Here is a 26,272-nt window from a genome sequence, read left to right on the forward strand (position 1 = left end):
TATTTTAAACACTAGTGTTTCATTGCCGATCGTCCTGCATTCAGTCATTAGAAATTGATGTGACTTTTCCATTCCATCAGTGTTAGGAATGTCTGTCACCTTGCCTACATTTCAGCCCAACTGAACATGACATGAAAAAATATTCCAATTGTTGGATTTCCTCGCTCTGGCTGGAGACCACAATGTTGAGGATGAGTAGGTCATAACTAAATGCCTTATGAAATGTATAATATGTGGTCATAGAGGGCTAACTTGTAATTAACACTTTAACTTATGCAGTCACTTGGTGAAAGCTTCAGGAAGAGAAGTTATTGAATTCAACAACCATACGTCTGTCACTAACAAACACAGTCATGGGTGGGCATCTCTCACATTCACTTGAAAGGCCTGTTGGGAAATATGCAGATATGGCTTTACGCCCTAGATTTTTAGAACAACCCCCCCCCCCCCCCCCCCCCCCCTCTAACCCCCTCTAACCCCTAACCCTAACCCCCCCCCCCCCCCCTCTAAATTCCTTGTGCTGAATAAACATGTTCATGTGTTTAAAAAGTGTTACAGCAAATAAACGTGTTCTGGGGTTTACAATCTAAACACTCTGATGCGTTTTCATTGAAATTCTAAATGCCTTGGCGCGTTTAAAAAGTGTTACAGGAAAGTGTTTCGTTGTGTGTTCAGATCCTAAACACTTGGTTTTACAGTACACACTAGAGGTCGACCGATTAGGATTTTTCAACAGGACCAAAAAAGCTGATACCGATTAATCGGCTGATTTTAATTTTTTTAATGTATTTGTAATAATGACAATTACAACAATACTGAATGAACACTTATTTTAACTTAATATAAAACATAAATAAAATCAATTTAGCATCAAGTAAATAATGAAACATGTTCAATTTGGTTTAAATAATGCAAAAACAAAGTGTTGGAGAAGAAAGTAAAAGTGCAATATGTGCTATGTAAGAAAGCTAACGTTTCAGTTCCTTGCTCAGAACATGAGAACATATGAAAGCTGGTGGTTCCTTTTAACATGAGTCTTCAATATACCCAGGTAAGAAGTTTTAGGTTGTAGTTATTATAGGAATTATAGGACTATTTCCCTCTATACCATTTGTATTTCATTAACCTTTGACTATTGGATGTTCTTATAGGCACTTTAGTATTGCCAGCACGAAAGTGCTGTTTGAATGAAAGTTTACGGGCCCGCTTCTGCCTACCACCGCTCAGTCAGATACTTAGATACTTGCTCAGTCAGATTATATGCAACGCAGGACACGCTAGATAATATCTAGTAATATCATCAACCATGTGTAGTTAACTAGTGATTATGATGGATTGTTTTTTATAAGATAAGTTTAATGCAACTTATCTTGGCTTACTGCATTCGCGTAACAGGCAGTCTCCTTGTGGAGTGCAACGAGAGAGAGGCAGGTCGTTATTGCGTTGGACTAGTTAACTGTAAGGTTGTAAGATTGCATCCCCCGAGCTGACAAGGTGAAAATCTGTCATTCTGCCCCTGAACAAGGCAGTTAACCCACCGTTCCTAGGCCGCCATTGAAAATAAGAATGTGTTCTTAACCGACTTGCCTAGTTAAATAAAGGTATAAAAAAAAAGTTTTTTAAAATCTGCACCCAAAAATACTGATTTCCGATTGTTATAACTTGAAGACACACACCAGCTAAACCTTCAGTCGGTCACCATGGTCTCCCACTGCTTCCCCCTTCCTGTCCCCCTGTTTGGCCTGATGGTTTTGACCTGTGCTTCCTTGCCAGAGTGGAATCTATATTCTGCTTTCCTCCCTTCATTGTGAAGTAGGTTTGTATTTGTTTCTGTTTTTGTCAAGAGAAGGAATGCAAACGCCAAGCCTTTAGTCATTGTATTCAGATACAGTTTCCTCTGGGCTGGTTGGACACATAGCAACACCTACACAAACACACATGTACTCTCACACGAACTCTCGCACTATCTCGCAGTCAGGCAGTCAGTCAGGCAGGCAGGCAGGCAGGCAGGCAGACAGACAGGCAGGCAATTCTCTTTATGACCTGCTTGAATCTGGATAGTTAGTTAGTCAGCAGCCCCATAATGCACTGTGTCCCTTACCACACAGGTCTGCTTTGTTGGCCACATACCTCCCAGTTTGCTGTGCCGCCAGGCCAGGGCTCTGCGAAAGTAGGTTGGAGCAGTGAGAGCCTATTGTGGTCTTTCAGGGATGCCGTCCGCAGCAGGGATAGCCCTCTGCCAAAATGATTGTTACATGACAATGATGAGACACAATAGACTGATTCAGATGATGTCAGGGCCTGTGTTATTCATCTTCAGTAATACCTCCCTGCCTGTAGAAGTCATTGTGATAATGGAGAGGTGTGTGCATACTCAAGGTCAGTATAGAAAGAGTGAAGAGTTGACAGTAGTGCGGTGACGTGGAGTTTCGTGCTTTTTGTGTGCTGAGAGTTTCTGCTTTAACAAGGTTACTATTGATTCTGTCTGCTAGTGAGGATAGGGAGGAGAGTTTGATCTATCGAGAGAGATGGAGGGGGGGGACAGTAGTGCGGGGGGGGGGGGCAAGATTGAGGTGGAGAGAGGGGGACAGGAGGGAGGGAGAGAGACAGAGTCCAGCGTAACGAATGCTACGGGGACAGGAGTGTCACGGCCCTTTGTGGTGTGGGTGGGGAACCCCTATTCAAGCAGCAGAGTTACAGGGGGGCATAGCTTGGTGTTCTGGATTCCACTGCACTACAGTCAGCATAACTTACAACCAAACACACAATGTACTAGTCTCGCTTCTTCAACAGCCAAACACATCATGTAGACTGACTACAACAGCACAGCATTCGTAATGAATACTCTTTTTTTTGCTAGCTCTGCTAATTGACTTTCCACACAAACACACTTTGAATTTACAACCACTGCTCCCATAGCCTGGCCCTACATGTGTTTGTGCTGTCTTGCCAGCTCTTATGTTCATCATGGTCATGATGGAGTTGGCTAAACAGCACAAACAGATCTGGGACCAGACTAGTGCTCCCACCCTCTGTGCACTTATCAAACTAATAGGTCAGCGGTTCCCAACCTGTTCCGTCACGGGGGCCACCAAAATCACTGTCAAAAGCTCTTGAGGACCACCATTCACGAGTCGAGGATTTTTTTAAACATAAAATATCTCAGAGGTCAAATTTAGTTCATTTTAGCAGTGATCTATTATTGTTATTGTAAATATTTTGCATTGTCAAAAGCTTATAATACCATTTACACTTCCCACTGTTATTATCAATTTTTTAATTTTTTTTAAATCTAAAATAAAACCATTAGTGGGTTGAAACCCACTGCAATAGGTTTGTTGTGCATTCCTTTGTAGGATAACAACAGCCTACCCAGTACCCTCTCTCCTCCTCTCTCCTGCTGTTGAGGCATCCTATGGTGACGTTGATAGACTGTTACTGCCGTAAGGGTTTGCCTGTTGGCACGTAGACATGTACACGTCTTTATTGGGTTACTGGGTGCTGTAGTTATTTGACTGTTTCTGTGTTGGCATGTGGGGAAATAACCATTAGATAAGACACAAGGCTACTGGTAGTGATCGCGTAACCAAACCTCAAATATCACGTGTGTTGGCCTGCTGCTAGCTGTTAGGAGAGACATGATGCATTGATGCTGTTGATTTTCGTCTGAGATACTTTGTGTGTGTGTGTGCTTGTTTGGTTGTTTCTGTGTTGGCATGTGGGGAAATAACCATTAGATAAGACACAAGGCAGTGATCGCGTAACCAAACCTCAAATCTCACGTGTGTTGGCCTGCTGCTAGCTGTTAGGAGAGACAGGATGCATTGCAGTAGTGATGCTGTTGATTGATCTGGGTTTGTGTAAAGTATAGCTCCAGTAACGTATAGCTCCAGTAACGTATAGCTCCAGTAAGGTATCGCTCCAGTAACGTGTAGCTTCAATAACGTATAGCTCCAATAACGTATAGCTCCAGTAACGTATAGCTCCAGTAACGTATAGCTCCAGTAACGTATAGCTCCAGTTCTGTTGGCTGAGAGCTTCTAAGGGAGGAGTGGATCTGTGTTGAAACCTGTGTGATTGTTTGTGCTGGGGGAGCAGTGTGGGAGAACTCCTCCCCTCATGCCGTCTCAATGTTCCCTAAACTCTCAGTGGGTCTGGGCCCCCCTCACGGATCCTCTGTGTTGTGGTTATGAAGGAGAATGTGCTGTGTCTAGGGTCTGGCTCTGGATCAACTTCCTGCTGCTGCTGGTGTGTTTACCTGGGTCTGGGCCTGCTGGCTGGGCTGCTGGGGGTCAAGCATGTCCTCAGGCCTGGGCAGCGGGTACTCCTTCAACCCCCTCTCTCTGATCTCTCCCTGGCCGAGGGGTGGAAGGGAAGCAATGTGCCCATACTGGCTATGTGGCTATAGGTATGGGACCTCCTCAGGGACACTGCGCTCTTACGCTCCTTTCGAGAGGTTTATTTGCCTGCTCGGCGACTCGCTTTCAACTCCCCCACCTTCCCGCCCTGCCACCCAGCCTCCCGGCCCTCCTCCTAGCTCTAGCAGAGTGTTTGCTCTCAGTATTAGCTGACCTCCTGACTCTGTTCTCCTTAGCACTTCCCTGGCTCTGCTTCTTACCCGAACACCTCTGCAGGGAAGCAACAACCGAGGCCACCGGCTGGGTTCCTCAGCGTTGTGTCTGGCTGAACTTATTCTGAATACAGCCATAGAAGCACACCATGTATCACACCGAGGGCGCCAGCTGCTCTCGCCCACGCCTCTGCCCTTTAACTGTCGACCTTTACGCGTAGAATTTAAGAAAACACTGCTTGTCCGTAGTCTTCTTGTCGCCCGACACCATGTCGTCTTTTCTTCATACTGGTTGTGTGTTTGTGTGCTCTCCTGTAGGTGTTCCAGGACCTGGGAGTGTCGGTGCTGGCCGGGGCGTCAGAGGGCTACAACGTCTGTCTGTTTGCCTACGGGCAGACTGGCACCGGCAAGACCTACACCATGATGGGCACGCAGGTGAGGAAGGGTTATAACGCTTGACTTTATGCAGGTATAATGCATTACGACGGCACTTATAAAGTGTTGTCAGGACAGTGTTACCTCTCATATAATCTGGAACACCCCCGTTTGGCGTTCTCTGCTGTGTGTTGAAAGGAGGCACAGTGATTTGATTTGATTTGGAGGCACAGTGCCAATAAAGTGAATGACTCTTCTCTTTTCCTCCCTCGCGCTCTCCTCCTCCTCCTCTTCTCCTCTCAGGACTCCATGGGCCTGACCCCCAGGATTTGTCAGGTAAGGAATCGGTCCCATAATTCAGTCTAGAGGGTCTCGTGAGGTAGTGTTCTGGCTTATTGACCTGTTCCACCTGTCTGGTATCTCCAGGACCGGTATAGTTGTCGTGACGTTGCCTCCTATGCATGCTCCTATGCACGCTCCTATGCACGCTCCTATGCACGCTCCTATGCACGCTGAACCAGGGCTCATACCCGAAATCCTCATTCGGCAGTAATAAGTTGTTCATTCAAGTTATTCACAGGAGCGCTGTACTATTTCTGCTCTGTGGATCACACAAGACGACTCAGCGCCAGATTGATTTGGTTGTTTATCTTTTCTCTCCAGGGCCTGTTCAGATCTGACGCCACCTTCCCCGAAGGACAAAACTCCAGCAGGGTTGAGATCAGGTACGAGGGGGCTGTGTGTTTGCCTATTTCTCCTTGAGTGATCGCCTGACTCCAGCTCTCAGTGAGCGCACATTGGTATCTAGGTGTCGTGCCAGTTCCTTGTGACGGTGCATTTTACTCTCCTTCACCTGCAGCTTTCTGGAGGTCTATAATGAGCGTGTCCGTGACCTGCTGCGAGGCAGAGAGCGGAAGAAGACAGACTCCCTACGGGTTAGGGAGCACCCTGAGAAGGGACCCTACGTACAAGGTGAGGGGACCGAACAAGTGTCTACTACATGAAGCCGTAGTGGTTGGTAGATACAATACCCATTAAGTCCAAATTTACACCGATCCAATGTGTGGGGTGGAATGCGTATGTGCGGGATAGGATTCACTCACCAACTCAGTGGATATGTTGTGTAGCTGTGGTGAGCAGTGTAAAGATAAAGGGTTTGCATGCTTATTTTAGAGTTCAGTTGCAATCTCGGCTTGAACCCAGGCTCTGCACTTTGCTCTCTCTTTTTCTCCCTCTCCCTCCCTCGCTCTCTCTCTCCCTTTGCCTCTCTCGTTCTCTCTGCCTCTCTCTCTCTTTCTTACTCTCTCACTCTCTCTCTTTTTTCTTTCATCACTTCTCTTTCTCTCTCTCCCTCTCTCCGTCTCCCCCTCTTCCCTCTATTCCCTCAAGCCCAACATCCACTCATTGTCTGTATCAGGAAAACTCCCCGAGCATCACAGGAAGGGATGTCACTTCCTGGTGGCAGCATGAAGCACATTGCTGTACTCTACACACAGACCAGATTATAATGTTTGGTTCTCCAGAGTCTCCTCTCTCTTTCTCTATCTGGTTCCCCCAACCCCTTACCACCATTAAGTCTCTTGGTCTAAGAAATGTGCAAAAATAGTTTTCCTCACCATTGACTTCTAAGTTTACTGCAGAAAAAGGATGATGTTACATCATCACTTGGGAAGTTAAAAGCGATTGGAGGGTTTTTGTGGCTGTGCGAGACACCAGACGTGATTCAGCTGAACCACATTGTAGTAACTTAGTTCCTCAACACTTCCTAATCGCACATCACTGCCAACTCAGACAATGTTGTTCAATTAAACGTTATTATTCTGTTTGATATGATTCTGCATATTTTTAGGTGGTATTGATAACTGCTTTCTGTCTGTCTGTCTCTGTCTGTCCCTCTCCTCTCCTCTCCTCTCCTCTCCTCTCCTCTCCTCTCCTCTCCTCTCCTCTCCTCTCCTCTCCTCTCCTCTCCACAGACCTGTCCCAGCACGTAGTGTCTGACTACAAGCAGGCGGTGGAGCTATTGGAGGAGGGCATCGCCAACCGCATCACCGCGGCAACACACATCCACGATGCCAGCAGCAGATCCCATGCCATCTTCACCATCCAGTACACCCAGGTGAGGTCCCAACCCGGCGTCAATCCAATCCCAGCACTTGGATTCACTCGCCCAGGTCACGACCCTGCCGATCCATCAGTCACAGTAGTTATTCCAGTCTGTTTATTCGTCCCCATGCAGGCTATTCTGGAGAATAACCTTCCCTCAGAGATCGTCAGCAAGATCCACCTGGTAGACCTGGCTGGCAGGTGAGTTTGTTGAAGAGGTTAGCCCTGCGTGTTCCCAGATGCCTAATCATCCCAGATACAGGTCTCAGTATCCATGAGCAAGCTGCCTCCTAGTGGATCTCTTCTGCCATGACTGTGGGTTCACTGACCCGGCAGTCTCTTTTTATCACACAGTAGCTTTTTGCTATGGTACCATTTCCAGCGTTGCGTTTCTCTAGAATTTGCGATGTTCCAGTGTGTTGTTGTTGCTCTGCCTGACAGCGAGAGAGCAGACCCCCACTACTGCAGAGACCGACTCACTGAGGGATCCAACATCAACAAATCTCTGGTGACCCTGGGTATCGTCATCTCTGCTCTGGGTAAATATTAAACGGGACTTTTTTATTGGGAAGTACTGTCTTCCTATCTGTGTTCTACCATCTCCTTGTCAGAATCCACTTAGCTTTCAGTACACAGATCATGCTGTACATACATGCACATCTTTCATTCGTACAGGCTGATATTTGTAGATGTGCTCTCCGTACAGCACTGTGCCTCACGTAACTGACCCAGTGCCCTACTTATCTTCTGTTCTGTAAGACTAGCCAAGTGAGACTACCCTACCCCTAACCCAATCCTCCCCCCCTGTCCCTGTATCTCTCCCTGTCCTTGTCTCTTGTCCTTTCCTCTCATTGTCCCTATCTTTTGCACCTGTCTCTGTCCTGTCTCTGTCTCTGTCCTGTCTCTTTCCCTTTATCTGTCTCTGTCCTGTCTCTGTCCTGTCCCTGTCTCTGTCCTGTCTCTGTCCTGTCGCTGTCCTGTCCCTGTCTCTTTCCCTTTCTCTGTCTCTGTCCTGTCCCTGTCTCTGTCCTGTCCCTGTCTCTGTCCTGTCCCCGTCTCTTTCCCTTTCTCTGTCTCTGTAACCTAACTCTCCCCTTGTCTCCCCTGTGTACGGCTATCTCCAATAAAACATCAATCCTGAACTACGTCGGTCCCTTTCCAGCCCAGAACTCCCAGATGTCCAGTAGTTGTCAGAGCATCAACAGCGTGGCCAGTGAGGGCGATGCAGGCAGCACTGTGGGCAGCCAGACCAGCTCTCTGTCTGGGGGAGGAGGGGGAGGAGGAGGAGGGAGAAGACACTGCTTCATCCCCTACAGGGACTCTGTCCTCACATGGCTCCTCAAAGACAGCCTGGGAGGAAACTCCAAGACCATCATGATCGCCAGTGAGTGAGGAATATTGGCATTGCGTTGCACATTTGCGTCAACTAGTGGGAGTGGGAATAGTGATCACGTTTTCTCTTGGTGCACTTATGATTTAGTCATTTGGCAATGTACGATGGGCAATCGTTTGTCTAGACGACAGCACTGAAGAAAGACCGTTGTCGCTGAATGAGTCCAGTCAGTGGTTGGAATGAGGGTACTGTAGCGTTATTATCCCAACTATGTATCTGACCCCCCTGCCTCTGTCTTGCAGCCGTGTCCCCGTCCTGCAGAAGCTACAACGAGACTCTCAGCACCCTGCGCTATGCTGCTCACGCCAGGAACATCGTCAACAAGCCACGCGTCAACGAGGCGAGTGTTCTGAGCGTTCTGTTGTATGTTGCTGCGACCTTTCGTCCACCACCTAGTGAGCCTTGTCAAGAGGTTATGACCTCTCGACGTAACGATAGAGGTGTCGGACTGACAGTTGTAGGGACCTGGGGTTGTGTACCGGTTGGGGCTACAATATTAGTGGTAGAGTTTGCTTTTGCGTCCTTTCCATTGCCTCTGAGTGTTTGGTTGTGCTAGTGTCTGAATATCGTAAAGGATCTTGTCTTGCCTCCCGACAGGATGCCAGTGTGAGGTTGATCAGAGAGCTACGTGAGGAGATTGACAGGCTGAAGAGCATGCTGCTCAGCTTCGAGATGGTACTGGTTCCACGGGATCGGGGTTTTCACTAGGATTTATAATCGCATGCACCAGCAGTGTTATTGGGGGGAAAAAACGATTTGAAGTCATTTCAATTCTAGGTTATTACTGCCTTTGTCTTGTGACGTTGACCAAAATGTCTGTGGTAATTCCTTCACAGCAGCGGAATCCCAGCCCTTCTCTGAGCGACGAGCGAGACGGCAGTCTGTCCGACATGGTGTTACAGAACGAACTAAAGGTAGAGAGGCTCATCTATCAGACTTCCCGCTAGAACTGTGTACCGTCACTTTTAGTAAATATTACCACGTCTTGTCTTCTTTACACAATCTATGCTCCTGACTCCTCTCCACTCTGCCTGACCCTAATCTTCCCTCCTCCAGGTGGATCAGCTGACGAAGGACTGGTCAGAGAGCTGGCGGGACAAGAAGGAGCTGTTGGAACAGTACAGTGTGGATATCAACAGAGACCGGGCTGGTTTTCTCATACACTCCCTGTTACCACACCTTATTACACTGGACCGGGATGTACTCAGCACCGGGGTCACCTTCTATCACCTCAGGGTATATATAATACACACCTTCGGATACTAATACACATATCCTCATCCACGCCCTGGTACCACACCCTATTTCCCTGGACCGGAACATACTCAGCACCGGAGTCAGCTTCTATCAGCTCACGGTACGAGCGTGCATACGCATGGACGCTGGCACACACGCGCGCGAGCACAGACACGCACAGACACAGACACACACACGCACAGACACAGACACACATCCACGGAACTCACATTCTACATGTTTCTCTGCACTACACTTCTTCTTTTGCTTCTTTCTATGACTGAAATGTTTCTCTTTTTTTTTGTCTACTAGATTCTCCCTCCCTGTTCTTCCTTCTCTCTCTTTGTACTGCTCGATGTTAAGACGAGGTGCGTTTTCACTCTGTCCCCTCTCCTTTTCTCCCCCCGTTGTGAGGCACGGGCTCTGTGGACCTACGCCTATCCTGATTCTGACAACGACTAGAATGGCTTTAGGGCCGATGATTATGCCACTTCCTGTATTTAAAGAGCAGAAACCACCTTGGAATCCATACTGCTCCTGTAGTGGGGCTGTAGTTACATAAGCTAGCCTTTTTATCCCACAAGATAGCATTTGGTAAACAAATACTTGTTTTCCTGAAAGCAAGCCTAAGTGTAGGGCTCTGAGGCCTGTGAGAGTCATGCTTAGTGTAGTAGAACGTCATGTGGCAATGTTCTGTTATGAAATGTTTGTTTTAGGCACACCCAACCGTGCGTTTGTTGACATGTTTTTTTTCTCCCATCCACTGTTTAAACCCTCTGTCATCCTGAACTCTTCACTACCCTCTGTTGTAGGAGGGGGTGACCACGATTGGACCTCAGGACAAACTGGTTGAACCACAAATAGGTAGGCTGATGTCATATTGATGTCTCCTATGTTCTCGGTTTATTATCTGTCATATTGATATATCCTATGTTCTCTGTTTATTATCTTTCATATTGATATCTCCTATGTTCTCTGTTTATTATCTTTCATATTGATATCTCCTATGTTCTCTGTCATATTGATATCTCCTATGTTCTCTGTTTATTATCTGTCATCTTGATATTTCCTATGTTCTCTGTTTATTATCTGTCATATTGATATTTCCTATGTTCTCTGTTTATTATCTGTCATATTGATATCTCCTATGTTCTCTGTCATATTGATATCTCCTATGTTCTCTGTTTATTATCTGTCATATTGATATCTCCTATGTTCTCTGTTTATTATCTGTCATATTGATATCTCCTATGTTCTCTGTCATATTGATATCTCCTATGTTCTCTGTCATATTGATATCTCCTATGTTCTCTGTTTATTATCTGTCATATTGATATATCCTACGTGAGTATTAGATAGATCTCGTGCATGCAGTACATGTCTTTTGGAGAAGCATTTGCAACTTCAAATGTGTTTGATTTTTGGAGTTCCTTAGTGTATGTCTTTCCCCTCCAGTCCTCCAGGGCGGCGCCACCTGTGAGATAGAAAACCAGTCTGGGGTGGTCACCCTGAGGCCGCTGCCAGGGAGTGTCTGCATGGTCAACGACAGGGAGGTGACAGAGCCCTGCAGACTGGCCCAAGGTAGGCCCTCACCTAGTTCTCAAACACTCTCTTCTGAATCCCTTGTCAAAGAGTGTCTGTCTTGTTACACTTCAGTTTACAGTAACAACAGTGCCAGAGTAAGCTGTGCAGCTAGGAGCGTGTAGAGTAGCACTTGGAGGCCCAACAACTGTGTAACATTTTTTGGTATATATCTCTCTGTCTTCAGGGTCAGTGATCACGATTGGAGGTGTTCACAAGTTCCGGTTCAACCACCCAGCAGAGGCTGCAGTCCTGAGGGAACGCAGACGGGTGGGTACTCCTGAGCATAAATATGATGATGATGATGACGATAGTGATGGTGGTGGGGATGATGATACCTAACGACATCCTCTTCTTGACAGGCCAGTGAGGGTGCACTGAACTGCAGCTACAGTGACCTTCGATCCTTAACCTCGGACCCCAGGTAAACGAATACACACACACACACTCAATCTAAACTAACCAGCACCCACTGACAAGCACAGGCCAGGAGCATCTCTGAACTACACTACACCATGTGCTGAAAGGATTCTGCTGAGCTCTCATAGTAGACTCATGGAATACATATTTTCTATGTATTTTATGTAGTACAACCTACCACTGGTACAAAGGATTAATGGCTAGTAATGCTTCATGCATGTTTCTGTGTACAGAACGACAGAGAGCGAGTGCTTACAATGTACATAGACGTGACACAGACTGACCAGGTGAATTTAGGTGAAAGCTATGATCCCTTATTGATGTCACATGTTAAATCCTTTTCGATCAGTGTAGATGAAGGGGGGGGGGGGGGGGGGGGGGAGACAGGTGAAATAAGTATTTTTAAGCATTGAGACAATTGAGACGTGGATTGTGTATTCGTGCCATTCAGAGGGTGAATGGGCAAGACAAAAGATTGAAGTGCCTTTGAACGGGGTATGGTAGTACAGTAGGTGCCAGGCGCACCGGGTTGAGTCAAGAACTCCACCGCTGCTGGGTTTTTCACGCTCAACAGTTTCCTGTATGTATCAAGAATGGTCCAATTAACACAACTGTGGGAAGCATTGGAGTCAACATGGGCCAGCATGGGGAAGGTGTTCTCATTTTTTTTTTATCAGTGTCTTGGTGGAATCATAGTTTGTTGTTTACAGACACGGCTGGGCCGTTGCTTGGTTACAGGAGAGACGCTGCATTAAACTCTAACATTAGCTCTCATTAAAACTCTGCTTAGGCAAGGAGCCAGAGGTCTCAGTGTTTTAGGGATCTCTGTCCTTAACGAAAGCTTTACTGCGCTGAGGTAAAATTGTCGTAGAACGTCTTTGAACAGATTACTGAAAATGTGTAGGCTCGATGAAGATTTGTTTTCAACTATCTCTATTCCATTGGAATGAATTCTGCTTTTATTTGGTATTTGGTGACGTCTGTGTTCTGGCCCTACTTCTCACTCATTTGTATTTATGTCTATGTGAACAGGCTTGGAGGAGAGGTGGTCCTGGGACAGACCGGGTACTGTGTGGCTGAAGGAGAGGATCCAGCCAGCAAGCCGCAGTGTGTAGAGGTCCAGGTGAAGTACGTGGAGGAGCGAAGGGGGTACGTGGAGTGTTTACGCCAGGAGATCCAGACTGAACAGAGACGGGCTGAGAGAGACCTGGAGAGCGAACAGGCCCGTCTGAGACAACAACACATTGACAGTGAGTAGCACACCTTCATCGAGTCACACGGTACTCAGTACAATACATAACGTACAGAATACTTTGAGAGAATAGCTTGAATGTGGATTTGACCTGTCTCTCAGTAGAGACATGTTTTGATACATTAGAGATGTAAAGAGAAATAGATAACATGTTTTGCATTTTTGTCACAGAACATTATACACTCCCCTCTGTATTTAGTTGGACAGTGAAGCTAGGACTTTTAATTTGACTCTACACTCCAGCATTTTGGATGCTGGGGGTAGCATAGCGTTAAGAGCGTTCGGCCTGTAACCGAAACGTCGCTGGTTCGGATTCCCGAGACGGAAAAGGTGGAAAAATGCGTCGTTCTGCCCTTGAGTAAGGCAGTTAACCCACAACAACAACTGCTCCCAGGGCGCCGATGACGTCGATTAAGGCAGCCCGCCGCACCTCTCTGATTCAGGGGGGGTTGGGTTAAATGCGGGAGACACATTTTGGTTGAATGCATTCAGTTGTGCCACTGACTAGGTATCCCCCTTTCCTAAATGATTCATATTTGAAGATCAAATGTTTTAATTTCACAATACTTCTACGTTAATGTGGATGCTACCATGATTGCGGATAATAATGAATGAATTGTGAATAATGAACAGTGAGAAAGTTAGAGGCTTTTAAATATCATAACCAATATTAGCATTTTGGGGGGGGGTATGGTGAGAGGTTAGCATGTCTTGGGGGTAGGATATTTACGCCTCTAACTTTCTCACTCCTCATTATTCATGATTCATTCATGATTATCCATAATCATGCTAGCATTCACATGAATGTAGAAGTGTTTAGAAACATCTTCTATTCTTATTTACAGTGAAAGTGACTCTAAAATGACACAATAGATTATTTACCAGTGATGTATATTGGGCACAACATAATGTGAAACACAGCAAAGACAAACTGCAAATGCATCCAACATCTTTGTAGTGTTACGGTGCGTGAATGAGGACCCAAAAGCGAATTAACGTAAACAGAGCTTCTTTAATAACAAAACAAAACGTAGGCTCAGATGGACCGGCAGGTTCCGACAGGACAGGACAAGGTTGCAGCAAACATGACGATAGTCTGGTTCAGGCATGAACAACACAAACAAGAATCCGACAAGGACAGGAGCAGGAACAGAGAGAGATATAGAGACCTAATCAGAGGGAAAAAGGGAACAGGTGGGAAAAGGGGTGACGAGGTAGTTAGGAGGAGACAAGGCACAGCTGGGGAAAAGAGGGGGAGAAAAGGTAACCTAACAACGACCAGCAGAGGGAGACAGGGTGAAGGGAAAGGACAGAAACAAGACACAACATGACAGTACATGACAGTACCCCCCCACTCACCGAGCGCCTCCTGGCGCACTCGAGGAGGAAACCTGGCGGCAACGGAGGAAATCATCGATCAGCGCCCGGTCCAGCACGTCCCGAGAGGGAACCCAACTCCTCTCCTCAGGACCGTACCCCTCCCAATCTACTAGGTACTGATGACCACGGCCCCGAGGACGCATGTCCAAAATCCTACGGACCCTGTAGATGGGTGCGCCCTCGACAAGGATGGGGGGGGGGGGGGGGGAAGACGAGCGGGGGCGCGAAGAACGGGCTTGATACAGGAGACATGGAAGACCGGGTGGACGCGACGAAGGTATCGCGGAAGAAGAAGTCGAACTGCGACAGGATTAATGACCTGAGAAATACGGAACGGACCAATGAACCGCGGGGTCAACTTGCGAGAAGTGGTCTTAAGGGGAAGGTTCTGAGTGGAGAGCCAAACTCTCTGACCGCGACAATATCTAGGACTCTTAGTTCTACGCTTATTAGCAGCCCTCACAGTCTGCGCCCTATAACGGCAAAGTGCAGACCTGACCCTCTTCCAGGTGCGCTCGCAACGTTGGACAAAAGCCTGAGCGGAGGGGACGCTGGACTCGGCGAACTGAGATGAGAACAGCGGAGGCTGGTACCCGAGGCTACTCTGAAAAGGAGATAGCCCGGTCGCAGACGAAGGAAGCGAGTTGTGGGCGTATTCTGCCCAGGGGAGCTGTTCTGACCAAGACGCAGGGTTGCGAAAAGAAAGACTGCGTAAGATGCGACCAATAGTCTGATTGGCCCGTTCTGCTTGACCGTTAGACTGGGGGTGAAAGCCGGAAGAGAGACTGACGGAAGCCCCAATCAAACGGCAAAACTCCCTCCAAAATTGAGACGTGAATTGCGGACCTCTGTCCGAAACTACGTCTGACGGAAGGCCATGAATTCTGAAAACATTCTCGATGATGATTTGTGCCGTCTCTTTAGCAGAAGGAAGCTTAGCAAGGGGAATAAAATGAGCCGCCTTAGAGAACCTGTCGACAACCGTAAGAATAACAGTCTTCCCCGCTGACGAAGGCAGTCCGGTGACAAAATCTAAGGCGATGTGAGACCACGGTCGAGAGGGAATGGGAAGCGGCCTGAGACGGCCGGCAGGAGGAGAGTTACCGGACTTAGTCTGCGCGCAGACCGAACAAGCAGCCACGAAGCGACGCGTGTCATGCTCCCGGGTGGGCCACCAAAAGCGCTGGCGAATGGAAGCAAGCGTACCCCGAACGCCAGGGTGGCCGGCTAACTTGGCAGAGTGAGCCCACTGAAGAACGGCCAGACGAGTAGGAACGGGAACGAAAAGAAGGTTCCTGGGACAAGCGCGCGGCGACGGAGTTTGAGTGAGTGCTTGCTTTACCTGCCTCTCAATTCCCCAGACAGTCAACCCGACAACACGCCCCTCAGGGAGAATCCCCTCGGGGTCAGTGGAGGCTACTGAAGAACTGAAGAGACGAGATAAAGCATCAGGCTTGGTGTTCTTAGTGCCCGGACGATAAGAAATCACGAACTCGAAACGAGCGAAAAACAGCGCCCAGCGCGCCTGACGCGCATTAAGTCGTTTGGCAGAACGGATGTACTCAAGGTTCCTATGGTCAGTCCAAACGACAAAAGGAACGGTCGCCCCCTCCAACCACTGTCGCCATTCGCCTAGGGCTAAGCGGATGGCGAGCAGTTCGCGGTTTCCCACATCATAGTTACGTTCCGACGGCGACAGGCGATGAGAAAAATACGCGCAAGGATGGACCTTGTCGTCAGAGAAGGAGCGCTGAGAAAGAATGGCTCCCACGCCCACCTCTGACGCGTCAACCTCGACAATGAACTGTCTAGAGACGTCAGGTGTAACAAGGATAGGTGCGGATGTAAAACGATTCTTGAGGAGATCAAAAGCTCCCTGGGCGGAAACGGACCACTTAAAGCACGTCTTGACAGAAGTAAGGGCTGTGAGAGGGGCTGCCACCTGACCGAAATTACGGATGAAACGACGATAGAAGTTCGCGAAGCCGAGAAAGCGCTGCAACTCGACGCGTGACTTAGGGACGGGCCAATCAATGACAGCTTGGACCTTAGCGGGATCCATCTTAATGCCTTCAGCGGAAATAACAGAACCGAGAAATGTGACGGAGGAGGCATGAAAAGAGCACTTCTCAGCCTTCACAAAAAGACAATTCTCTAAAAGGCGCTGGAGGACACGTCGAACGTGCTGAACATGAATCTGGAGTGACGGTGAAAAAAATCAGGATATCGTCAAGGTAAACGAAAACAAAGATGTTCAGCATGTCTCTCAGGACATCATTGACTAATGCCTGAAAGACAGCTGGAGCGTTAGCGAGGCCGAAAGGAAGAACCCGGTATTCAAAGTGCCCTAACGGAGTGTTAAACGCCGTCTTCCACTCGTCCCCCTCCCTGATGCGCACGAGATGGTAAGCGTTACGAAGGTCCAACTTAGTGAAAAACCTGGCTCCCTGCAGGATCTCGAAGGCTGAAGACATAAGAGGAAGCGGATAACGATTCTTCACTGTTATGTCATTCAGCCCTCGATAATCTATGCAGGGGCGCAGGGACCCGTCCTTCTTCTTAACAAAAAAAAACCCCGCTCCGGCGGGAGAGGAGGAGGGGACTATGGTACCGGCGGCAAGAGCTACAGACAAATAATCTTCGAGAGCCTTACGTTCGGGAGCCGACAGAGAGTATAGTCTACCCCGGGGGGGAGTGGTTCCCGGAAGGAGATCAATACTACAATCATACGACCGGTGTGGAGGAAGAGAGGTGGCCCTGGACCGACTGAACACCATGCGCAGATCGTGATATTCCTCCGGCACCCCTGTCAAATCACCAGGCTCCTCCTGTGAAGAAGAGACAGAGGAAACAGGAGGGATAGCAGACATTAAACATTTCACATGACAAGAGACGTTCCAGGAGAGGATAGAATTACTAGACCAATTAATGGTCGGATTCTTCTGTTACGGTGCGTGAATGAGGACCCAAAAGCGAATTAACGTAAACAGAGCTTCTTTAATAACAAAACAAAACGTAGGCTCAGATGGACCGGCAGGTTCCGACAGGACAGGACAAGGTTGCAGCAAACATGACGATAGTCTGGTTCAGGCATGAACAACACAAACAAGAATCCGACAAGGACAGGAGCAGGAACAGAGAGAGATATAGAGACCTAATCAGAGGGAAAAAGGGAACAGGTGGGAAAAGGGGTGACGAGGTAGTTAGGAGGAGACAAGGCACAGCTGGGGAAAAGAGGGGGAGAAAAGGTAACCTAACAACGACCAGCAGAGGGAGACAGGGTGAAGGGAAAGGACAGAAACAAGACACAACATGACAGTACATGACATGTAGAGTCACAAGCTTGATGTAGGCATTGTGTTAGGAATATTGGTACCGAATACTCAATTTTTGACTACTTTAATACACATACCTGTGTAAGTGAATTTGTCAAACTACTTAATACACCTTCAAATGTGGGAAATAGACACATAAAGTGCTTTCATTTCTAAATGGTAAAACAGATATGTATGAAAATAACCTTAAATAAAAGGTGACATTATGTACTGTCGCCTCATATGAAACATATGGTAAAAAAACATGCTAAAGAATAGAGCCAAATTAAAAGTTTTAGCTTCACTGTCCAAAAAAAATACGTAAGGGAGCGGATCTGAAAAATATGTTGTTAAAGTTTGTATGTGCAGATAGTGCTTATTTAATTTATGCATGTCATTTGTTTCCTGTCTATAGTCCAGCAGTGGATTCTGCAGGAGAAGCAGCGTCTGGCAGCTATAACGTTAGAGGAAAAAGGAACTCAGGAGTTTGGTGTACAGACTGATCCTATTCCAGCTCCCATCCTAGACAGCCTGCTAACGGAAGGTTCGGAAGGTTCTGAGGAAGGGTGTGGTCAAACAGTGGCCCCTCCCTCTAAAGTTGTTCTAAACAGGAAGAAGGTTGTTCAGGAGGAGCTGTTACGACATCACGCCTTGCGGCGCGCCGAGACCCGATTTCAACGCAAAAGACTTCACTACCAGCTGGAGAGGATCGCTCGCAAGCGCCATCTACTAGAAGCTAAGAGGGAACTGCAGCGGCTGGAGAAGGCCCTGCCACCAGGTCTAGAGAGCCCTGCTTCCCCTGAACTAGTGTCCTCCTCAAGTTCCAGAGGACTTCAACCTGTCTTGCGCAGGCATTCTTTCTCATCGGACCTTCTGTCCCGATTGTACCCCCAACACACCCCAATCTTCAGGTCAGTATGAAGTCTCTCACAAATATATATATTCAAGCCAATATTTGACTAGTATAAAGGAATTACACAGGCATGGTGTAAAGGATAATGTATTTCTTTACCCCCCGTTTTGTTTTCCCCAACAGCCACTTCCTGAAGAGAAACAAACCATCTGAACTGACATTTGGATCCATCAACTCAAGACAGTGGGTGTCTGACGAATGTCTTCCACGCGAAAGGACGAGGAGTCGCTCCAACACATTCTCCTCAGGAACAGGACCCAGTAGTCAGGAGCAGGGGTGGAGGGGCAGAACCAGTTCCTCTGAGAACCTTAAGCTGCCTGTGAAGGACGAGGAGGAGGCTCTAGCTCAGCCACCATGTCGTGAAAGACCCGAGAGGAAACCACTGCTTCCAAAACGTGGGCTTGAATTTACATTCAAGAACAATCCGAACCCATCGCAATCACAAAGTGGTGGGACTTTACAGTCAAGCAGTAATGCCATCGTGAAGGAACCAACAGTTACAGTAAGCAAATCCAGCAGTCAGACTCAGAAGACTCAATGTAAGGCAGTGAAGAGCCTTCCCCGTGGAGGTAGAAAGGGCTTGGAGACCATCCGGAAGGTCTTATCACACTCAGTCGGCCCTGGAATAAAGACCGTGTTGGCTAGGGTGTTTAGAAAGCCACCATCAGGACTGATTAGAAGGACCAAGCCCACTGTTAAAACAGCTAGCCGATTTCACTGGAAACAAAACCGAGGTGTAGAAGAAGCCAATATGAGCAGAAAGAAATGCACGATGAAAACAACTGTCTCGTGTGAGGATCTTGATCAGAAGACTCCTTCGCATGATTGTAGGCAGAGACAAAGACGGTGGCACAGTGCAGAGACTCTGATAAACCAGACTAGCATCCTAAGGTGGGTGCAGAGACCGCAGGGACTGGCAGGATGGGAGGAGTATGACAGTGAGGAAGAAGAGGAAAGGGAGGGTGACCACTCCTCAGACTGTGACAGCTTGTTCTCCATGGACTCCCTGTCCTCGGCCTATGCCACAGCTTTGGCAGAGCAGCTGAAGCAGGAGGAGGCTATCCAGAGCGAAGCAGAGAGCGAAGACAGTCAGATGTCAAAGGACTCACTCGCTATGGAGAGCAGAGGGAAACATGTTGTATCTAGGCTGGCACAGAGATGGACTGGGGAAGTACCCAGTCACTCTGTGGCGAGGGGTCTCAATCCTTCGATTGAAAAGACCATGAGCATGGCTTCAGATATTCAGCAAACTGGAGAGGGAATCGAAGACATTGGGAAACCAAATGAAATGCCTGCAGAGGTTCACTGGAGCCATCATGGCGGTCCTAAAACAGGAGTCAATGAAGCAACCGGCACGACGAAGGAATCACGGTACCAGAAGCAGTCAGCGAAAGAACCCAGGTGTAGAGACACTGTATCAAAGTTGAGTGAGGAGCTTGGGCACGTCCACACCATGTTGACCGGCAGTCCTCGCTCTCTAAGTAGCTGTAGTGTGAGGGAGCCAGAGAGTTTGCTAGCGCTTACAGACGCCTGGTCCTCCACTGATGCAGCAGATAGTCCCAGGATACCCAGGGACTCTGCCGTGTTGAGGAGGAGGACGGTGTTTAGTCACGGTGCATTGGACAGCAGCAGTTGTCCCAGCCCCGTCAGTGCCGATCTATCTGACTCTCTGAGTGTATTTGGATCCACTGAATCCCATAGCTCCGCATCTACTGATGGAACAGAGGGAGAATATGTCACAGTAGAGGAACAAAGACTTGGGGTTTCAGGGGGGACAACTGATACTTTGAATTTACATAATTCTCAGCTCCTCCAAACGGCAGCACCACATATAATGATACCATTGATTCAGGAGCCAGTATGTTGCGAAGACTATTTTAAAAGGCAGACAGTCAGTACAGAAGGTTTGCTGAAGGTGTCTATTGATGATCCAGGCTTTTGCAACAATGAAAATGGAGATGTCTCATCAGAGATTCCTTCGCATAGATCTGCATTTTCTCCAACCATTGACTATAAGACTCAATGCATCCCGTCAACATTGGAGGCTGCAATGTTCCATGGGCATCAGATGCAGCAGGAAACATTACCTAAACCTGAAGTTGGCATGTTGAACGAGACATTGGACATTGAAAGTGCCCCAAAGAATCCTTCTGGAGATAATGACCTATTCAATGTAGATGGAGACGTGGAAGAAGTCAGAGAGGAGGAGTTTTGTGAAGCTAGCAATACCAAAGACACATCAATTAAAAGTGAGTTTAAATTGCTGCAAAATCTTGGAGCCAAAGTCACAGAGCAGAATTGTTTGTCACCAGAGCAGGAGTCTTTCAAAGCATCTTGTAAAAATCCCAGAAAGAGGAACAAAGTCCTGCAGGACAGTTTCATTGGCAGCTTGAAAATTCCAAAGAGGAGCAATGAAGGGGATTTTTGTACATTCTCCACTGTCAAGAACAGCCAGGAAGTTATTTGGTCAGATGACAAAAATAACACTAGTGAATTAAAAGACAAACAAACCTCATTTGCAGTTGATTCATTTAAACTAAATCTGGGCTGCAATGAAGATAACTTCCAACAAGATACCTCAGCAATGTCAGTGTCTGTGCACATATCCCAAGAACATTTCTCCCCATGTGACCATAAAACCATTGAAACAGATGGCCATAAAGGCACTCCTTTCGGAGAGAGTGCAGTTATTATAAAGACAAGAGAAGTAAATCAAGGTGAAGAAATAGAAGTTCAAAGGCAGGGTGAAAAGCTGATCTCAGATGGCAAGAGAAGAGATGTAGAAAATGGTAGATGGGGACCTCACCATGGGGACAGTAACTGTAGTCCAATAGACCAGCGAATCTCAGAGGTGGTAAAGGAGCATATGAGGATGTCAGGTATAGATGGGGATGGAGACAACAGTAACAGTGAACTAGAGAGTCAAAGTAGTCAAAGCCTTAATGCCTTGCCAACCAGTAATCCTAACAAATGTGATTCCCCAAAGGATCTACAAATAGTTAGTAATCATCAAGTAGCCGCCCCACTGAGGAGCATTAAGCCTGTCTCTTGTTCGACATCAGAAAAGTCTCTTATCTGTTCTGAGAAGCTGAAGATGGACAACATGACAGACATGGAAAATCTAAGCCATGAAAAAGTTCTTAGACACTCTACTTCCCTCATATTAATTTCCATGAAACAATCAAGTTTCATTACCAAAGACAATGATTCAGACGGTACGACAAAGATCCCCTCCGAGTCCCAGTTAAGTCAGAGCATTCGAAAGAAAGTAAGAGAGGTGCCACTGAAACATGGAATAACTGATGTTGACAAGGGTCTGGATGCTTCTGGCTGTGCTGTCATAGCAGCAAATGATCAAGCAAGTGTAAATTCTGGTGCTGCATCTTTCATTGTAAAAAGCCATGAGATCAAATTAAGTCTGGCATTGAACAACCAAGGGCAACCTGAATACATCAACAAACCTGTACTGCTACCAATGGGACATTCTTCAGGGTCTACTTTCACTACCACCATACCCAAAGAATGCTTAGTTTCTCAAGGGAAAAGGTTGGAAAGAGATGTCCCTTTTCAACATATGGGCAACATAAAGAAACAAACAGGTCCTGAGAAGTATCATCCTCATCTTAACTGTCTTGGTAATAATGATAAGCAAACTGTCAACCAGGCTGGTTCACCTCAGCAAACCCTGAAACCTAGTGCTCTACAACCTCTCCAGAACTGCCAAGGAACAATGTCCTCAGTGACTACGCCACCAAATAAGGCCTTTGCACATTTAAGGGACATCATAATGGATTCAGAGGTTCAAGGCAAAAACAAGAACCAATGCAAATTGATCTCCCCAACAGGTGCAGGTGGACAACTTGATCTAAAGGATCGTGATCGGCATGCAGCTGTAGATTCACTCTCTAACAAAGGCAGACTTCAACGTACACCAGAAGACATTGACAAGCACCACAACAGTCAAATACGCTCAAATAATCCACAGTCTGTCGATGCTATAAAAACTCTGACTGTCAGTCTTCACTGTGACATTTTATGTGAATCACAGAAGCTAGAGGAGAAAGAGGTCAGAAAAGAGTTCCAAAAAGACACCCCTTATGCCACAAATCTCAGTAAGGAACTACCACAGTCAAAGTGCTCATCTGAAACTCAGGTAGACACATTTCATAACACTTGTGTAACCGTCGATCCTGATCCTAAAAATAAACATCCCAGTGTAAAACACAACAAATGCCATATTGAAAAATGGCTGAAGGCTCAGTGCAATGTGAGAAACTTTGCCTCGGACAATACCAAAGATTGCCAAATAGCAAACAATGAACAGGGGTCAATGACAGAAAAAACACGGACAAAGTCTCCTGTATCCTCCTTTGACGTACCAAGTGAAATGAATAGTAAGGGATCTTCTACATCCCAAATAACACAGGGAAGTAGTGATGCTAATATGAAGATATTGGGGGACATTTGCGGAGATATCATGTCCAGAAAGGGAAATAACAAAACATCTAATTTCAGGCAACCCCATCAGTTCAGTGGTGGTACTGTTGTTCATTGCAAAAAGGGAACGTCCAAGAGGTTCAGAAGGTCCAAAGTCCAGGCACCTCCTAGCTCATCCTCTGACTCCACACTCAAGTCTTCCTCAGACGAAGAACAGAAAATAATTCCCAGGTTGCATCGAAGCAGATCTTCATCAACAAGAATGAAGCCTGAATCTCAAACTCATGGGAAATTAGAGGTCAATCAATGCAATGGTGCAGCAATTCCTCCAGTGAAAAGACAATCACCACAGTCAAAAGACAATCACAATATGGAAGCTTGTACTGTCCCGACCCCGGCTGAATATGACGATAAAGCTGGAGTTGGCATCAGTTTGGGTAAGAAAGAACACAGCCTCAATGGACAATCAGCACATACTCTTGCAATGGAGAAAAGGACCATTCGGGAGAAAATCATGGCTTCCAGTATCAAAGAAAATAAGATGTCACACTACACACCAAAGCCTCAGGATTCGCCAATGCATTTTGCCTCCAGTGACGTCAATCCCTTTGTTCACCAATGGCAAGAAGAAGAGCCAAACCAAAGGTGCTACAAGAACCAAGTGTTTGGAAGTGCTGCTGACATATCTTGCAAATCCCCCATGCTGGATTCCACTGACAAACGCATCACTAGATGCTGCAGTGTCGACAACGGTTTAAACGTACAGAACTCTCCTTTCAACTCCCACCTGAGCACTTACGCCAACAACAAGGGACTCTCCAGCACCCTGAGCAGCATGGAAGAAGATTTAAAAGGTCAAACGTCCCCCAAAGCCCATCTGAAAGGATGTACTAACCAAGTCTCTAGTATTGACGATCACAATCAACCACTGATCCGGACCATGAGTTGTAACTCTTCTTCTTGCCATGATGTATCTGGAGATCCTGGTAACAGCTCTGGCCAGGTAGATGAGATCATGTTGGTCTACTCCTCAGAGCAGGAGTCTCAGTCTAAGGGGTTTCAGAGTCCTGAAACACACACCACATGTGACCACAGCACCCAGACAACCATGACTCAAGAAACCATGACTAAGACAACAATCAACCATAGTGATCTACAGAGGAGGAACAACCATCACAGACTGAGCAGCACTCAGGTACCAGTGTTGCAGAAGAATAAAGAGGCCAGTAGAAACACCACCACATGGGCCAGCCTTCAAAACATGTCTGAGCATCTCTCTCAGCTGATACACAACACTTCCGATCTTCTGGGAAATGTTCAGGGTATGAGGTCTGGCGATAGTCCGATAAGAAATGTTAAATATTCATCTCATCTGTACTCCTCCAGAGATTGGACCAAGAGAGACTGCTCAACACAAACTGCAGTAGATATTGGGATCCAGACTGAAAGGACTTCAACAACCATTCAAGACAAAATGTTTATCAACCAAACTCTGTCCACGGAGAGGTCCAAAGCTCATGAAGTTAATGTGATAGTCAAAGTGATTGGCTCAGAAGTTCTTAATGTGTCACAAGAGAAAGAGCTCCCCCTTCAACATCAACTCAAGAACAGTCCAGATGATAGGATTCAGAGCATTCCTGACCTGCGACTCAATGTCTCCACTGTTAACCAAAGATATATCTTGGAACCAGAGAGTGTCCCTCACAAAGTGCCTTCTCTGGAGACTGTTGTCCAATGTCACAGCCATTCAAGTCCTGCCGTTCATTGTAGAAGCAATGAGGACTGCAAACCTGAGAGAGTGTCCTTCTCCAAAAGCTTGGGAGTCTCTGAAGTCTGCAATAATTTGTCAGAAATACTCAGACCAGAAAGCCGTAACATCTTGAGAAGGAGTGACCCAGGAATAGGCTGTATAAAACAAGCGAGCTCCACAGATCGCGCATGCTCACCCATTCTCACTGTAAGTCCTAGGGCTGGTTCCAACCAGAGCAGTAGAACGTCTTTACAGAGTCTCAAAGAACAACAGAAGCTTGAGATGCAAAATAGAAGTAAAGAACACATTTCGCCCCAAAAAGAGTGCCAGTCAACACCTTGTTTAAATTTCAGCGAACAGAAAACATGCGTATCTTTCACAAAGAATGATAAGCTATCAGGACATGACTCCCTTCATCTGTGTGAGAAGCCTTGTGATATGTCCACCACAAAATCAACGGGATCATTATCTCTCGAGAACGTGAGTGCCCTCAGCAATTCAAGCCCAAAAGGGTCTGATGATGGACGCTCAGAAAGTCTTAGTTCGTCCATTGATAAATACATCCACAATGAAACCAGAATTGTCAGCCACGAAGAAGAAGGGGAAATGAGCACATGGCACAAAACCAGCCAAAGTCCAAGATGTTCTCTTCCTTCTGTTCTAAGCAGTAATGGAGTCACACTACTGAACCACACCTCTCTCACCTTCAGGCATACGGATGTGTCCAAAAAGGAGGAGAAATCCATCTCTTCTTTTGGAGATCAACTAAGCCACAGGAGACATTCAATAGACTACCACCACTGTCGACCCTCAGAGGGCCCAGTAGAGTGCTTCAGTGGTGCTTATGATCATTCCCCTCTCAGTGACAACACCGTCCAGGTTCAGGAGGATGACATGGTGTCATTGGCCCCAAGTGAGTGCAACACAGACGTCCTTGTGAACATCAACCCAGTCACCCACACTTCCAACTTCCAACACTCGCCACAGCAGCGAGATTGCCAGTGTCTCCCTGAGGACCTACCGGTGCACAACAAGTTTACCAACTGGTCCGGTATCAGCCAGCATCCATCTGACAGAGGACAGATTAGTAGTTCAATGAAACCAGCCATATATCTACCCACTGGTCACAAAGCACAGAGGAACCAGCCAGAGTGGTCCAGTCTGAGTCCAGAGTTCACGTTCCAGAAGATCAGGAAGACGAGGGAGATAGAGAGGCTGCGTAAGGAGCGAGAGCAGGTCATGGCTACAGTCCAACTGAACATGAACCCTCATCAGCTGACCGTGGAGCTGACCGAAGCAAAGCTACACTACGGTCTGGGAGAGACAGACATGCTGTTGAAGATCCTAACTTCTGGAGGAACCAAGGAGGAGGAACCATCCGCTGTCCCTACTAAACAGCAGCTCTATGAACGGTAAGGCTAGAAATGGCCGTATGTATGTGATTAAGAAAGAAAAAGGCCTTATGTATGTGATTGTCTTGATATTATGATGTAATTAGATAACTATAAAATTGTAGTTTTTTTAAAATGTACATTTTTCTCTATGTTC

General features: G+C 46.9%; 1 protein-coding gene across 1 annotated transcript in view; it reads left to right on the plus strand.

Moving 5' to 3' along the window:
* Positions 1-26,272, plus strand: part of stard9 (StAR-related lipid transfer (START) domain containing 9) — a 59,468-nt gene that overhangs the window by 19,414 nt on the left and 13,782 nt on the right. The window contains exons 4-22 of the mRNA XM_036954602.1: positions 4,889-5,005; positions 5,249-5,281; positions 5,609-5,670; positions 5,805-5,917; positions 6,919-7,061; positions 7,182-7,249; positions 7,490-7,587; positions 8,211-8,432; positions 8,684-8,781; positions 9,039-9,116; positions 9,278-9,355; positions 9,498-9,677; positions 10,490-10,541; positions 11,133-11,258; positions 11,446-11,528; positions 11,621-11,682; positions 12,711-12,928; positions 18,040-18,535; positions 18,661-26,136. Coding sequence (XP_036810497.1) covers positions 4,889-5,005; positions 5,249-5,281; positions 5,609-5,670; positions 5,805-5,917; positions 6,919-7,061; positions 7,182-7,249; positions 7,490-7,587; positions 8,211-8,432; positions 8,684-8,781; positions 9,039-9,116; positions 9,278-9,355; positions 9,498-9,677; positions 10,490-10,541; positions 11,133-11,258; positions 11,446-11,528; positions 11,621-11,682; positions 12,711-12,928; positions 18,040-18,535; positions 18,661-26,136 — 9,803 coding nt within the window. The remainder of the gene's footprint in view (positions 1-4,888; positions 5,006-5,248; positions 5,282-5,608; positions 5,671-5,804; positions 5,918-6,918; positions 7,062-7,181; positions 7,250-7,489; positions 7,588-8,210; positions 8,433-8,683; positions 8,782-9,038; positions 9,117-9,277; positions 9,356-9,497; positions 9,678-10,489; positions 10,542-11,132; positions 11,259-11,445; positions 11,529-11,620; positions 11,683-12,710; positions 12,929-18,039; positions 18,536-18,660; positions 26,137-26,272) is intronic.

This window comes from Oncorhynchus mykiss, chromosome 19 (assembly GCF_013265735.2).
Source record: "Oncorhynchus mykiss isolate Arlee chromosome 19, USDA_OmykA_1.1, whole genome shotgun sequence".
Lineage (NCBI taxonomy): Eukaryota > Metazoa > Chordata > Actinopteri > Salmoniformes > Salmonidae > Oncorhynchus > Oncorhynchus mykiss.